Source organism: Notolepis coatsorum, assembly GCF_963971535.1.
Source record: "Notolepis coatsorum genome assembly, chromosome: 4".
NCBI lineage: Eukaryota > Metazoa > Chordata > Actinopteri > Aulopiformes > Paralepididae > Notolepis > Notolepis coatsorum.
This window is the reverse complement of record NC_140168.1, coordinates 26,676,332-26,689,328: the sequence shown is the minus strand read 5'-3', so window position 1 is coordinate 26,689,328 and position 12,997 is coordinate 26,676,332. Positions and strand designations below refer to the sequence as shown.

The following is a 12,997-nucleotide window of genomic DNA, read 5'->3' as shown; positions in this document are numbered from 1 at the left end:
ACAGGTTTACATTACTGGACTGGTGCTGGGGAGGGGCGGGTAGAGCGGGGCGATCTCCCCCCTGCGGTCCGTGTCTCTCGCTGATAAGCAAGCCCCTTTCAAAGCCACTCCGTACGGGGGAAACCTCGCTCCTTTGCCCCTCAGCCTCTTCAGTGCACAGCACAGCACAGGGCCTAATCTCCCCCCGTGATCTCCCTTTGTCCTGTGCAGCGTTGGGCCTCCGGGTGATAAGACGGAGGACAGGGGGGGGGGGGGGGGGAGGACAGGGGGAGGGGGACAGGAGGAGGATGGGGGGGGGGACAGGGGGAGGAGGACAGGAGGAGGACAGGGGGAGGAGGATGTAGGGAGGACAGGGGGAGGACGGGGGGAGGAGGATGTAGGGAGGACAGGGGGAGGACAACAGGGGGAGGAGGATGTAGGGAGGACAGGGGGAGGACAACAGGGGGAGGAGGATGTAGGGAGGACAGGGGGAGGACAGGGGGAGGAGGATGTAGGGAGGACAGGGGGAGGACAACAGGGGGAGGAGGACAGGGGGAGGAGGATGTAGGGAGGACAGGGGGAGGACAGGGGGAGGAGGATGTAGGGAGGACAGGGGGAGGACAACAGGGGGAGGAGGACAGGGGGAGGAGGATGTAGGGAGGACAGGGGGAGGACAACAGGGGGAGGAGGACAGGAGGACAGGGGGAGGAGGATGTAGGGAGGAGGATGTAGGGAGGAGGACAGGGGGAGGAGGATGTAGGGGGGGGGCAGGGGGAGGACAGGGGGAGGACAGGGGGATGAGGATGTAGGGGGGGGGCAGGGGGAGGACAGGGGGATGAGGATGTAGGGAGGAGGACAGGGGGAGGACAGGGGGAGGAGGATGTAGGGAGGACAGGGGGAGGACAGGAGGAGGAGGATGTAGGGAGGACAGGGGGAGGACAGGAGGAGGAGGATGTAGGGAGGACAGGGGGAGGACAGGGGGAGGAGGATGTAGGGAGGACAGGGGGAGGACAACAGGGGGAGGAGGACAGGAGGAGGAGGATGTAGGGAGGACAGGGGGAGGACAGGGGGAGGAGGATGTAGGGAGGACAGGGGGAGGACAACAGGGGGAGGAGGACAGGAGGAGGAGGATGTAGGGAGGAGGACAGGGGGAGGACAGGGGGAGGACAGGGGGAGGAGGATGTAGGGAGGAGGACAGGAGGACAGGGGGAGGAGGATGTAGGGAGGAGGACAGGAGGACAGGGGGAGGAGGACAGGGGGAGGACAGGGGGAGGAGGATGTAGGGAGGAGGACAGGGGGAGGAGGATGTAGGGAGGAGGACAGGAGGACAGGGGGAGGAGGATGTAGGGAGGAGGACAGGAGGACAGGGGGAGGAGGACAGGGGGAGGACAGGGGGAGGAGGACAGGGGGAGGAGGACAGGGGGAGGAGGACAGGGGGAGGAGGAGGAGGACAGGGGGAGGAGGATGTAGGGAGGAGGACAGGGGGAGGAGGATGTAGGGAGGAGGACAGGGGGAGGACAGGGGGAGGAGGATGTAGGGAGGAGGACAGGGGGAGGACAGGGGGAGGAGGATGTAGGGAGGAGGACAGGAGGACAGGGGGAGGAGGACAGGGGGAGGACAGGGGGAGGAGGACAGGGGGAGGAGGACAGGGGGAGGAGGAGGAGGACAGGGGGAGGAGGAGGAGGACGGGGGGAGGAGGAGGAGGACAGGGGGAGGAGGAGGAGGACAGGGGGAGGAGGCCCGCGGGGCGAGGACCCTTCAGCGGGGCACCGGAGCACCTTTCAGTCTGGGAGCCGTCTGCGGAGCAGGTAGGAGCGAGAGCTATCGACAATCGCTTTAAATAGCTTCTTCATTCAATTGCCTTCTGGGTCGATATACTTAATACTTCTGAGAAATAAAAACACTACCCCCCCCCTGGGTTTCACCAACGGCTGAGGTGGAGATAATCATTGTGTCTCTTTATAAGCCGATGGATGAAAACGGTCTGGGAATGGCGGCGGTGTGAGTGAGAACCGTGCTTGTTGTGCCAATTCTCTTTGTTTCAGACCAACACATTATAACTGGGTTCCCCCAGGGTTTGATAATCAGAAGTGTAGGCCTTAAACAAGCCTTAAACAAGTCTTAAGTGGATTAGGAAGTTACTTCTATGTTGTCGATACACCTTCTCTGTATCTCGTTTAAATGTGTTTGGGGGAAATGTCTGCGCTGCAAAGTCAGCAGTACAGTAATCAGTTCCTCCTCGACAATTTGTATGGAATGACTTATTTTATTTCCCAGTCATTTTCCTTCATACTTTTTGTTTGTACCAGTATGAACGTGAAATAGGTAGTAAATTCTATTCAAAGTGGTCTTAAAAAAGTCTTACATTTCATCTGTATGAACTCAAACACCAGCCCATTTATATCTCAGTGAATAGTGATAACGTATTATTATTTAAACATTTTATTTGATGATGACACACATTATAGACTGACAAAGACCACGATAACACACTCAGTAGTCCTTCTCTGTTGGTTACACACAGGAAAAAAAGACAAAAAAAAAAACGGTATTTTTTTTCAATAAAAACTAAAATATTGATACAGACCAAAAAAACAATTAGAAATCTGGTTGCATACAGTAGTAGAGTTCTATCTGGATGAGGTCTCTAGGCCCCTGCTCTTCTGCACGGTTGCCTTGGCATTCAAGACCTCTTTAAGGGTTTTACAGCCAATTACATATCCTGTAAAACCACATATTAGTCCGTGCCCCCCCCATGACAAAGCATAGCCCAGAATACTAATAATATAGTCACTAGGGGTCTTTGCAACAAACGAGACTGTAATGCAGTATGAAGAAGAACCTGGTGGGTGATGAAGGTATAAGCTGTGCTCGGTGTCACAGCGGTGATAGTATTGGACCGGAAACAAAGCATTCATAAAGTCTTCTGCGGCAGGACATTTAGATTCCATTGTATTCTACTGTACACATGTTATAACAAACATACATACATAAATAGCTTCCGGGCCGAGTGATAGGCGGTATTTACATGTGATTGGTCGACTAAAGCTAGCGTATTTACACCCCCACCCCCCCGCTCAACGCCTCCTCCAGACCCAGGCCGCGGGTCCATCTGTCCCCCGTCCAGGACGCTCTCTAGGCCCCTGCCTCCGGCGGGGTGTCCAGGGCCTTGATGTGGACGCTGGGCAGGCCGAACCAGGCCAGGGGCAGCTCCCGTCCCGCGTTGTCGTCCTGGAACTTGATGTTCAGGTAGAAGTCTCCGGTGTAGAGGAAGAGCAGGGCGCCGAGGCAGACGGAGTGGTCCTTAGGATCCACCTGAGAGAGAGAGAGAGAGAGAGAGAGAGAGAGAGAGAGAGAGAGAGAGAGAGAGAGAGAGAGAGAGAGAGAGGAAGGAACAGAGCATGAAGTACTAGTTTACGTCCGTTTATAAATGTTTTACCCAGGGACAGTGCACATTAATAATAATAATAATAATAATAATAATAATAATAATAATAATAATAATAATAATAATAATAATAATAATAATAATAATAATAATAATAATAATACATTTCATTTGTAGTGCACTTTACATTTGGAACCAAATCTCAAAGTGCTACAGGGTAAAACAAAGGCTTTAAAAACATAGGCAATAATAAAAACAAGGCATACATTTTTTTAAAAGGGATAAAACACACAAAAGGTTAAAACTAAGAAAAAGCTTTGGTGAAGAGGTACGTTTTTAGTCATCTTTTAACAGAGTCAGTGGTCTGTGGTGCTCTCAGGTAGTCAGGGAGGGCATTCCACAGGCGAGGAGGAGCAGCCGAGCAGAAGGCCCGGTCGGCCATGGTGCGGAGCTTGGTCCTGCGGGGACGGAGGCGATTGGTGTGGGCAGAGCGGAGGTTACGAGTTAATGAATCAACATCTTCAGTTTCAACATTAATGTAAATGTGCCAGAGTTAGCTAATGAGCTAGTTTTCCTCTGTAGTCCCTGCCTAACATGCATGTCTTTATGGTGTAGTGGGAGGACACCGGAGTACCCAGAGGAAACCCACGCAAACACGGGGAGAACATGCAAACTCCACACAGAAAGGCCCCCTGCTGGGGTTGGAGGCTGTGAGGCAGCAGTGCTAACCACCACTGTGCCACCGTGCCGCCCGTACTGTGTCGTTATGGAGCGAACGCGCCTGTCGGACCCATGGAGGAGGGCCAGGCTGCTAGGGAGGAGCGTTAGAGGCATTCAGGAGACGCCATGCAACAACGGGGGCTCGACAACATTTAATTGGACGGCACTGTGGAGGAAACCCTTTGTTTCTCCTAACTAGGGTTGGGTGCCGAACTTGGTACTTTTAAGGGTACCGACTTAATTACATCGGTGCTACCACTCGCTAGATCAATCGGTACCAAATCTCGGTACCTTTACATGTTTAGTATAAGAGTGTAATATACTAGACAAGAGGGAGCCTTTTCAACAAAAAAGAGAGAAAAAAATAATATATATATATATAGAGATATATATATATATATATATTACTTTCCCATCTCTTGGGTCTTTGGAAAGACCAGACGAGGTCAGAGGAGTTTGATTTATTGATCAGGTAATGTTGATATTTAAACATTTAAAAACACAATACATGATCATGTGATTTATTTTGTGTGGTGTGTTACAACAATAAATGATAAAATGTCCTAAATAAATAACAAGGTTGAAATTGAGACGTCTTTTTTACAACTACAATTACATATTTTGTTATTACAGATAGAGTACCAACAAAAGGTACCGCTGGGTTACCGATACCGAATTCCAGGAACTGGTACTGGTACCGGTATCGGTTCAAATGTGAACGGTACCCGACCCTAGTCCTAACAATAGCTTGCATCACACACCTAGAGAGCCGATGTCCCCTGAGGCCCCCGCCTCCCCGTCTCTATCCACTAGAGAGCTGGATCCCCTTCTCCTCCGCAGTGTTCTCCCAGGTGGCCCACTGGAAACACTCCTCTCAGCCAAGCTCTTGTAATCTACAAGTGCCTTGTGTGTATATCCGTTTCACTATGAAGCCTAATATTGATCATGAAGATCCGTCTACGAATCGGTGGATCTGGTTCCACCACGGCACAGAGCCGGAGCAGGTTGCCGTACAGAAGCCCAAAGGAGTTAGTACGTCTTCGACAGAAAAGGTACAGTGCATCGACAAGTGCAAAGATTACATTATAAATGATTCAGATGATATTCCTTTATTGATCCCCTTGGGGAAATGTGGGCGTCATAGCAGCATGAGGGAGGGAGGGGGGGGGGGTACAGGTATGGGCAGGGTAATAGTAGAAATACCTAAATATAGGCAATACAATTAGATCTGATTATGAATATAGTGTATGAGAAAAAATAAACAGCGTAAACAATATAATTAACTCTGAATATAAATATAGGAGAAAAAATAAACAGTGTAAACAATTAACTCTGAACTTCCACTAGTTAAGCAGTCGGTAATAAAACCAGCACTTGGTTACTCATGCCCATGTCTAGTAACCTATGCCGCCAATTGGGTCTGTTGGCTAGTAGTCTGACTCACAGGATGTTGACTGAGAGTACAAGTTTTACTGTAAATGGTAAATAATTGCTGTCCTGTTTACAACGATGTAAGGGTTTAGTCAATTCTCCATTTGTGTTGATTTTATTGAGGAGGATGAATATAAACAACTTGAGTTGTGCTTCAGGAAGGGAACCTTTTTTGGAGCAGATTTTATTTGTCAAGCTTGGGAGAGAAGACAGAATACTTTGTTTAAGACTGAGCTGTAATCTGTATTCATGTAATCTGTATTTAGATTAATTAAATGTAACATGTAATGTAATAATGGAACACTGCAACAGTATTTTTGGTGTCTTATAAACCTATGAGGGTTGGGCTTTGTGTGCATGACACGAAGAATCAATCAAACTATAAGCCTCCCATGAATGCATGAAAAGGGGGGGGGGGGGGGGTAGTTTTTTGATGCTTTGATCGTCACCAACACATGTTGCGATCAGGGTGAAGACATGGTTGGATCAACGCAGGTTTGATATCATATAGCCCTTACCTTCACTAGGATGTACCCCAAAAAGAATATTCCAATTATCTGATTGCGAGTCCCAGTATTGGTGTCGATTGTGTCGACAACATAATCCACCACACATCATGCATCGGGAGCATTTGACGCTTCTCAATCCGATCGTTATAACCGCTCCATTCGCCCGACAAAGAAAAGTGAGCCCGGTGACATTTGACCATTGCACAGGCCAAGATACAAGGTTTCAAAGGGTGCTCGATACCGCCGTCTAGCTGGATGCGGCCGGTATTGCACTTTGGCGATCTTATACTCATTCCCTATGGTAACACCGAGGTCCCCGGATGAATAATGAAAAAAGGAAAAACGATCCAATAACGTATATATACACGTGGTTGGCGTTCAAAGGATGGCGCCCAATAACGTATATAAACGTTGTTGGTGGGGAATGAGTTAATGTATATGACCATCTTTTCATTGACATTGGATTACAGTTTACTCACCGTTTGGAAACAACAACAACAACAACAACAACAACAACAACAACAACAACAACAACAACAACAACAACAACAACAACTTCTCCCCCAGACCTAGAAGACGACGGGGGAAAAGAGCCGGCATTCGAAACAAACTCCGGTCCCGGGGCTCACCGACCACCGCTCCCCCCCCCAGCATCCTGCTGGCCAACGTCCAGTCCATCGAGAACAAACTGGACGACATCAGAGCCAGAATCAAGTTCCAGAGGGACATTTGGGACTGCGATGTCCTCTGTTTCACAGAGACTTGGCTGACGCCAGCGCCTCCAGACCATGCCATAGAGCCCGCCGACACCTTCTCTGTGCCCCGGAGGGACAGAGCGGAGGACTCCGGAAAGTCGAGGGGAGGACGGGTGTCTCTCATGATTAATAACAAACTGGTGCGATCCGGGGAACATGAAGGAAAGTTCGGCCACACTGGAATATATATCCATCAAGTGTCGTCCATTCTGTGGCGGCCGGGTAGCGCAGCGGACTAAGCGCCTGTCTACCACCACAGAGCCAGTGGGATCGAATCCGGCTGTGGTGCCTCCGGCTTGGTCGACCGTCCATACTGACACAATTGGCAGTGTTAGCGGGTGGGAAGCCGGCGTGGGTGGGTCCTGGTCGTTGTAAACAGCGACTCCTACAGTTCGGTCGGGGCGCCTGCACAGCGAGGGAAGGATCTAAGAGAGGTAGTGTGACCTTCCACACGTTACAGTCTCCCAGTGAGAGTCCGCGCTGCCAGGTGAAAAGAAGTGGTGGGCTGGGTACACATGTGTCGGAGGAAGCATGTGATAGTCTCCGCCCTCCCAGACCGACGGTAGGGGGTAGAGTGCGCAACGACCAGGAAGGGGGATTGGGAATTGGCATAACGAGTAACATTGGGATGGGAGAAAAATCAGAAAAAAGGAGGAGGAAAAAGATAATTCAAAAAAAACAAGTGTCGTCCATTCTTCATCCCGAGAGAATTCACGTCGGTCATCTTGATGGTGCACACATTGACAGTGTAGTGAAGAAGGCACGGCAGCACCTCTACTTCCTTAGGCGCCTAAGGAAGTTCAAAGTGAGTCAGAAGATCCTTAAGAACTTCTACTCAGGCACTATAGAGAGCATCCTGGTTTGGGAATAGCACCGCACAAGACTGTAGGCAGACTGCAGAGAGGGGGTCGATCAGCCCAACACACAATTGGAGGTGGGCTTCCCACTCTCCAGGACATTTATAACAAGCGTTGCAGGGCCAAGACTAAGAGAATAGTCAAGGACTCTAGCCACCCAAACAACTGCCTCTTGGCACAGACTGGCCAGTACAGAGAGACTCAGAAGGAGCTTCTATCCCCAGGCCATCACGATGCTCAATGACTATGTAACCCATCCATCTACATTCATTGCACACACTCACTTTAAAGAAACACTCACCTTAACACTCACTTTAGACACTTTAAAACTATACCATATTTGATATATGTATTGATTGATTGATTGATTGAAAACTTTATTAACAGATTGCAGAATGGGTACAGTACAGTACAGCTCAATACATACAATTGTTAAGGGGATGCAGACCAGAGAAAGACTTTCGTCTTGTTTACATCAGGGTCCCCCATTTTCAATTCATCATAACATATGTGACATACATGACATACAGATAGACAGTACTGCTACATCTATACATTTATGACATACCAGATTTGCAAATACAGTACTGTTTGTGATACGAAGAGTCTAGAAAAGAGAGTATATACATTTGACATAGCAACTGTACATTGGAGGAGGTTGGGTAGGTGGGGGGGGGGGGGGGGGGGTGGGGGGACTGTACATTGGAGGTGGTTGGGTGGGTGGGGGTTGGGTAGGAGGGGACACTGTACAACTGTACAAGCAAAACTGTACATTGGAATATTGACAAGACCATACTTGGTCATTTACTGTACATTGGAGGGGGTTGTGTTAGGACATTTACAGGGGCCAGTTTCGAATTGCAGTCTCCCGTAGGTGTTTTTTGAGAGTGTTTTTGAAAGTGGGTAGTGATTCACATTCCTTTACAGCTTTGGGTAGGGCGTTCCACATTGATGTGGCATAATTGCTAAACGTGTTTAGTCCCTTGTTTGAGCCGAATCTGGGTTTAACATGATTTGTGGAGCTCCCTCTGGTGTTGTGATCGTGGTATTCACTGACCTTTGGGAAGTATTTTTACATGTACATGGGGACCTTGGTCGTGTAGTGTATCTTGTAGACCAGGCCCATTGCAAGTTGCTGTACTCTGTCGTCTACTCTAAGCCATCCTAGGTTGTCAAAGTGGGCAGGGGTGAGGTGGGTTCTAGGAGTAAGGTCAAGCAGTAGTCTGACCAGTTTGTTTTGAGATGTTTGTAATTTAGTTTTTAGCGCCTTTGAGGTGCTTTGGTACCATGAGGTGCAAGCATAGTCGTAGTACCCTTGAATGAGTGCTCCTGACAGAGTCTTCAGGGTATTCTTGTTTACCAGTAAGGAGATCCGGTACAAGAATCGAGTTCGTTGGTTGACTTTTTTTTATTACATTGGATGCCATTTTGTCACCGGAAAGATTTGCCTCTAGGATGGAACCCAGGTAGGTAATTTCTTCTTTCCTTGTGACAATATTGTCACCCACTGTAACTGAGAAGCCGTCGGTCTTGCTGAGTTTGTTTGAACCGAAGAGTCTATACCAGCACCTGCTAGACTAGAATAGGCTGTCATTAGCCTACTATGTAGCCTAAGCTACTGATTATAAATGCACAACACTGTGCAATATTACACTTACTGTAGACTTCTGTATATTTGTACTGTATTCCTTTTACTGTATATTTAATTCTATCTTATCATTCTCACAACACAACACCCCCTCTAATGGAACATTCCAGGGTGGATGTGCGTTGCGTCACACTCCGTGGCCAATCTGCGCATGTGCATGGGGAATCGATGCTTAAAAACGGTCTTTTTCGCTGCCAATTTAGTTCTGATCGATTAGGAATGTCTCACGCTGTGTTCAGGAGATTCAGGCGCATACAAGTCTATTCGATCATGTCTCTAGCACCCCCACAGCCGTATCTGCAATCACTTAATGTCAAGGCTCTCATCCACATTCATTAATTTGCCCCCCCCCGCAATCTCCTCCCCGATTTCAGAATCCCGGAAGTGTTGCGGTGGTCTATTGACCGGAGGTAGGCAGGAGCGGTTCCCTTTGCTGCACGATATGCCAGGTCGAGGGCCTTGAAGCGGATTCGTGCGGCAATGGGGAGCCAGTGCAGGTCCCTGAGAAGTGGGGTGACATGGGCTGACTTCGGTAGGTTTGAGATCATTCAGCGTTCTGAATGAGTTGAAGAGGCTTGGTGGCAGTGGCCGGGAGGCCAGCAAGCAGTGCATTGCAGTAGTCGAGGCGGGAGATGACTGTTGATTGGACGAGGAGTTGGGTGGCTTCTTTGGTCAGGAAGGGGCAGATCCTTCTGACGTTGCTCAGGAGGAATCTGCAGGTTCTGGTTGTCGCTGTGATGTGAGCGAAGAAGTTCAACTGGTCGTCATGGACAACACCAAGGTTCTTGGCAGTCGGGGACACAGCCACAGCTACATTCTCAACTGTGATGGAAAGGTCGGTCAGGAGGGAGGATTTGGCCAGCAGGTGAAGCAATTCTGTTTTGCTTAGGTTCAGTTTGAGGTGGTTGGTCGTCATCCTGCTGTATATACTGTATTTTCTAATTGCATATGAAAATAAACTTAAATAAATAAACTGAAACTAATGGGTTTCTCCCGGACATTTCTCCTGAGTGTGGAGATGGGTCTGGCAATGCTGGTCACAAAGAGGACCTGCCGGCTAAAACGGTTGTTTATGAAGTCACTTTGACTTATGATGGTGTTGTGTAACTTAGGGGTTTTGTTGCTCATCCCACAATGTATTCCTGGCAATGCTGGTCCCTGGCTGTTTATATAATACTAGCTACAGCAGCTACATATCAGCTACATACCAAAGTCAGGGTTGGAAACATTTGTTGGACAAAAGCTGTGCGGCAATGTTTATATAACGAGGTATGGTTTCCTCGTGCAGAAAACATGGTCTTTAACTATATCACGGCCTAACTCCTAAATGTTCAGACAAGCTTAATATTTGGTTATTTGTGATACATGCAATTCAAAGTGATTGTCACATTTTCTTTCAAAGTCATCTGGTCGTGAAGGTCAGTTCTTGTTACAGTTATAAGGCACTTAAGGCTTAAGGGGCAGAGCTGTTTTGCAGGCTGTGTGACATCCCGCCCCCCCCCCCCCCCCCCCCCCCCCCCCCCTCACCAACTCCCTGAACTGACCGTGTCAATGTAGAACGTGTTGGAGCCAATGAAGGTGACGGCGTCCTGCAGGTCGTAGTTCTGGACGCCATTTTGGTAGTCCTGATAAGGTACCACGGTCAGGGCGAAGGGGCCCACCGCGGTCTTGCTCCGATTGGTCAGCTTCACTTCCAGGGGCACGGCGTCGCCCACTTTGCAGTCAGCGATGATGTCACAGTCACATGGCTTCCCATTCACCATCACATCTAAGAGAAGAGAAGAGAAGAGAAGAGAAGAAGAGAAGAGACGAGAAGAGAGGAGAAGAGGAGAAGAGATAAGAGAAGAGAAGAGAGTAAAATAGAAGAGAAGAGAAGAGAGAAGAGACAAGATAAGAGAGGAGAAGAAGAGAAGAGAAGAAAAGAGAGGAGAGGAGAAGAGAAGAGAGGAAAATAGAAGAGAAGCGAAGAGAAGAGAGGAGAAGAGAAGGAGAGGTCAGTGGGTTTGCTAGGACTAGAGACAAGCTGAACTGCAATATATACAGTAGTTTGCCAAAGGGAATGTGCCATATTGTAAGTACTGTAGATACTGTAGAGCAAACTCATGCCTCGCTGAAATTAAATGGATTCAAATCAGACTTAATCTTCTAGTAATTACACACTTGCCGTTTTATTTAGTTTTGGGCTAAATAACACACGGAGTCGAGTCATGCATGGGTTTCTCTCACTCACACGAACGTCGAAGACCCCATCATACAGTATCAAACTCAAAAATGTTCTGCAGCATAAAAATGGTTTCAGTGGACTTGTGTTGCTATAGGGAACAGCTTGGACCCAGGTTTATAAAGGGCAGTGTTTGCTCATCTCAAATGCAGTCCATTTAGAATGTTTTATTATTATTTGTTTTGTTTCATTTTACATTTCCCCACCGTATTTATCGTCTCGTCGTCGTCATCTGTATTCAGCTTCTCGCCTCGCGCTGCGCCGGGTTCCAGCGTTTGTGTGCGACGTGTAAACCAGGTCACCTTGGTGAAAACTCACCCCTAAAGTTAAACACCCTCCGCTTTGCCTCCTGAATTCTGATCCTTTTCAGGTGAGGGAATAATTATGGATGGGACGGCGCGTCGGTGTCTAACATACGTCACGCGCCGCCGGTGAGCTGAGGGTTGGGCGGGTTTCGAGGCCGTCGGAGGACACGGGTCACCCGGGGCGCCGTGTGCCCGCTAGTGCCTATAGTGACCGTCGTTACATACATGCTAAACGGACTGCGTTTATATAACGGCTTTTTATCCAAAGCGCTTTACAACTCGTGCCTCACACGTTTACCCGTTCACTCACACACCGATGGCGAAGGTGACCGTGCGGGGGGGCGACAGTGGCTCGGGGAGGTAGAGCAGTCGTCTGGTAATCCAGAAGGTCGATTCCCGGCTCCTCCCGGGGCAGCGTGTCGATGTGTCCTTGAGCGAGACACTTAACCCCCTAACTGCTGCCGATGAGCAGGTGGGCACCTCACATGGTCGTCGCCTCCGCCGTCGGTGTGTGAGTGTGTGAGTGAACGGGTCAAATGTGAGGAACAAAAAAGTGCTATATAAATGCCGCAATTTACCATTTTATTTACCATTTACCGTGCAAAGCGCCTCGCTTAAGGACACTTTCGACGCGCTGCCCGGGAGGAGGAGGAGGAGGAGGAGGAGGAGGGAGGAGGAGGAGGAGGAGGAGGAGGAGGAGGAGGAGGAGCCGGAATGGAACCGGGAACCTTCAGATGGCCAGACGAGCGCTCAGAGCCACCGCCGTCGTTACACATGATGCACACACGTGAGATCGCCTCATTAGGACACAAATCTGGGTGCAATCAGCGGCGCCGCTGTCCCTGCGGTTCCGAAAACGCACGAGAGATAAGTGGGAGTTGGAGCAATTTCAGGAGGCAAGATTGGATGTCTTGGACAAAAGCTCCGCCCGGCGCTCCGGTCGCTCGTGCGCTCGGACTCCCCGGCCCGTCTCCAGTTCATTTGCATCCATCAGAATGCATATCAAGCGGCCCGTCCAATTGTTCCTTGTGAGGGATCGATGGACAAATACAATTTTATTGACATTAACGGAGAGCGCGGGGGCCGGGGGTGTCCAAGGAGTTGCAATGGAATCCTATCAATCTCATGCATGACTAATCTCTGTCACGACGGACAAGTGAGACTTTCTGGAATACAAGCTTACA

General features: G+C 49.1%; 1 protein-coding gene across 1 annotated transcript in view; it reads right to left on the bottom strand.

Moving 5' to 3' along the window:
* Positions 1–2,447: 2,447 nt before the first annotated feature.
* The window catches only part of trappc9 (trafficking protein particle complex subunit 9), a 698,770-nt gene continuing 688,220 nt past the window's right edge, over positions 2,448–12,997 (bottom strand). The window contains exons 22-23 of the mRNA XM_084311886.1: positions 10,832–11,055; positions 2,448–3,294 (exon numbers count right to left, since the gene is read on the bottom strand). Coding sequence (XP_084168012.1) covers positions 3,115–3,294; positions 10,832–11,055 — 404 coding nt within the window. The 3' untranslated portion in view covers positions 2,448–3,114. The remainder of the gene's footprint in view (positions 3,295–10,831; positions 11,056–12,997) is intronic.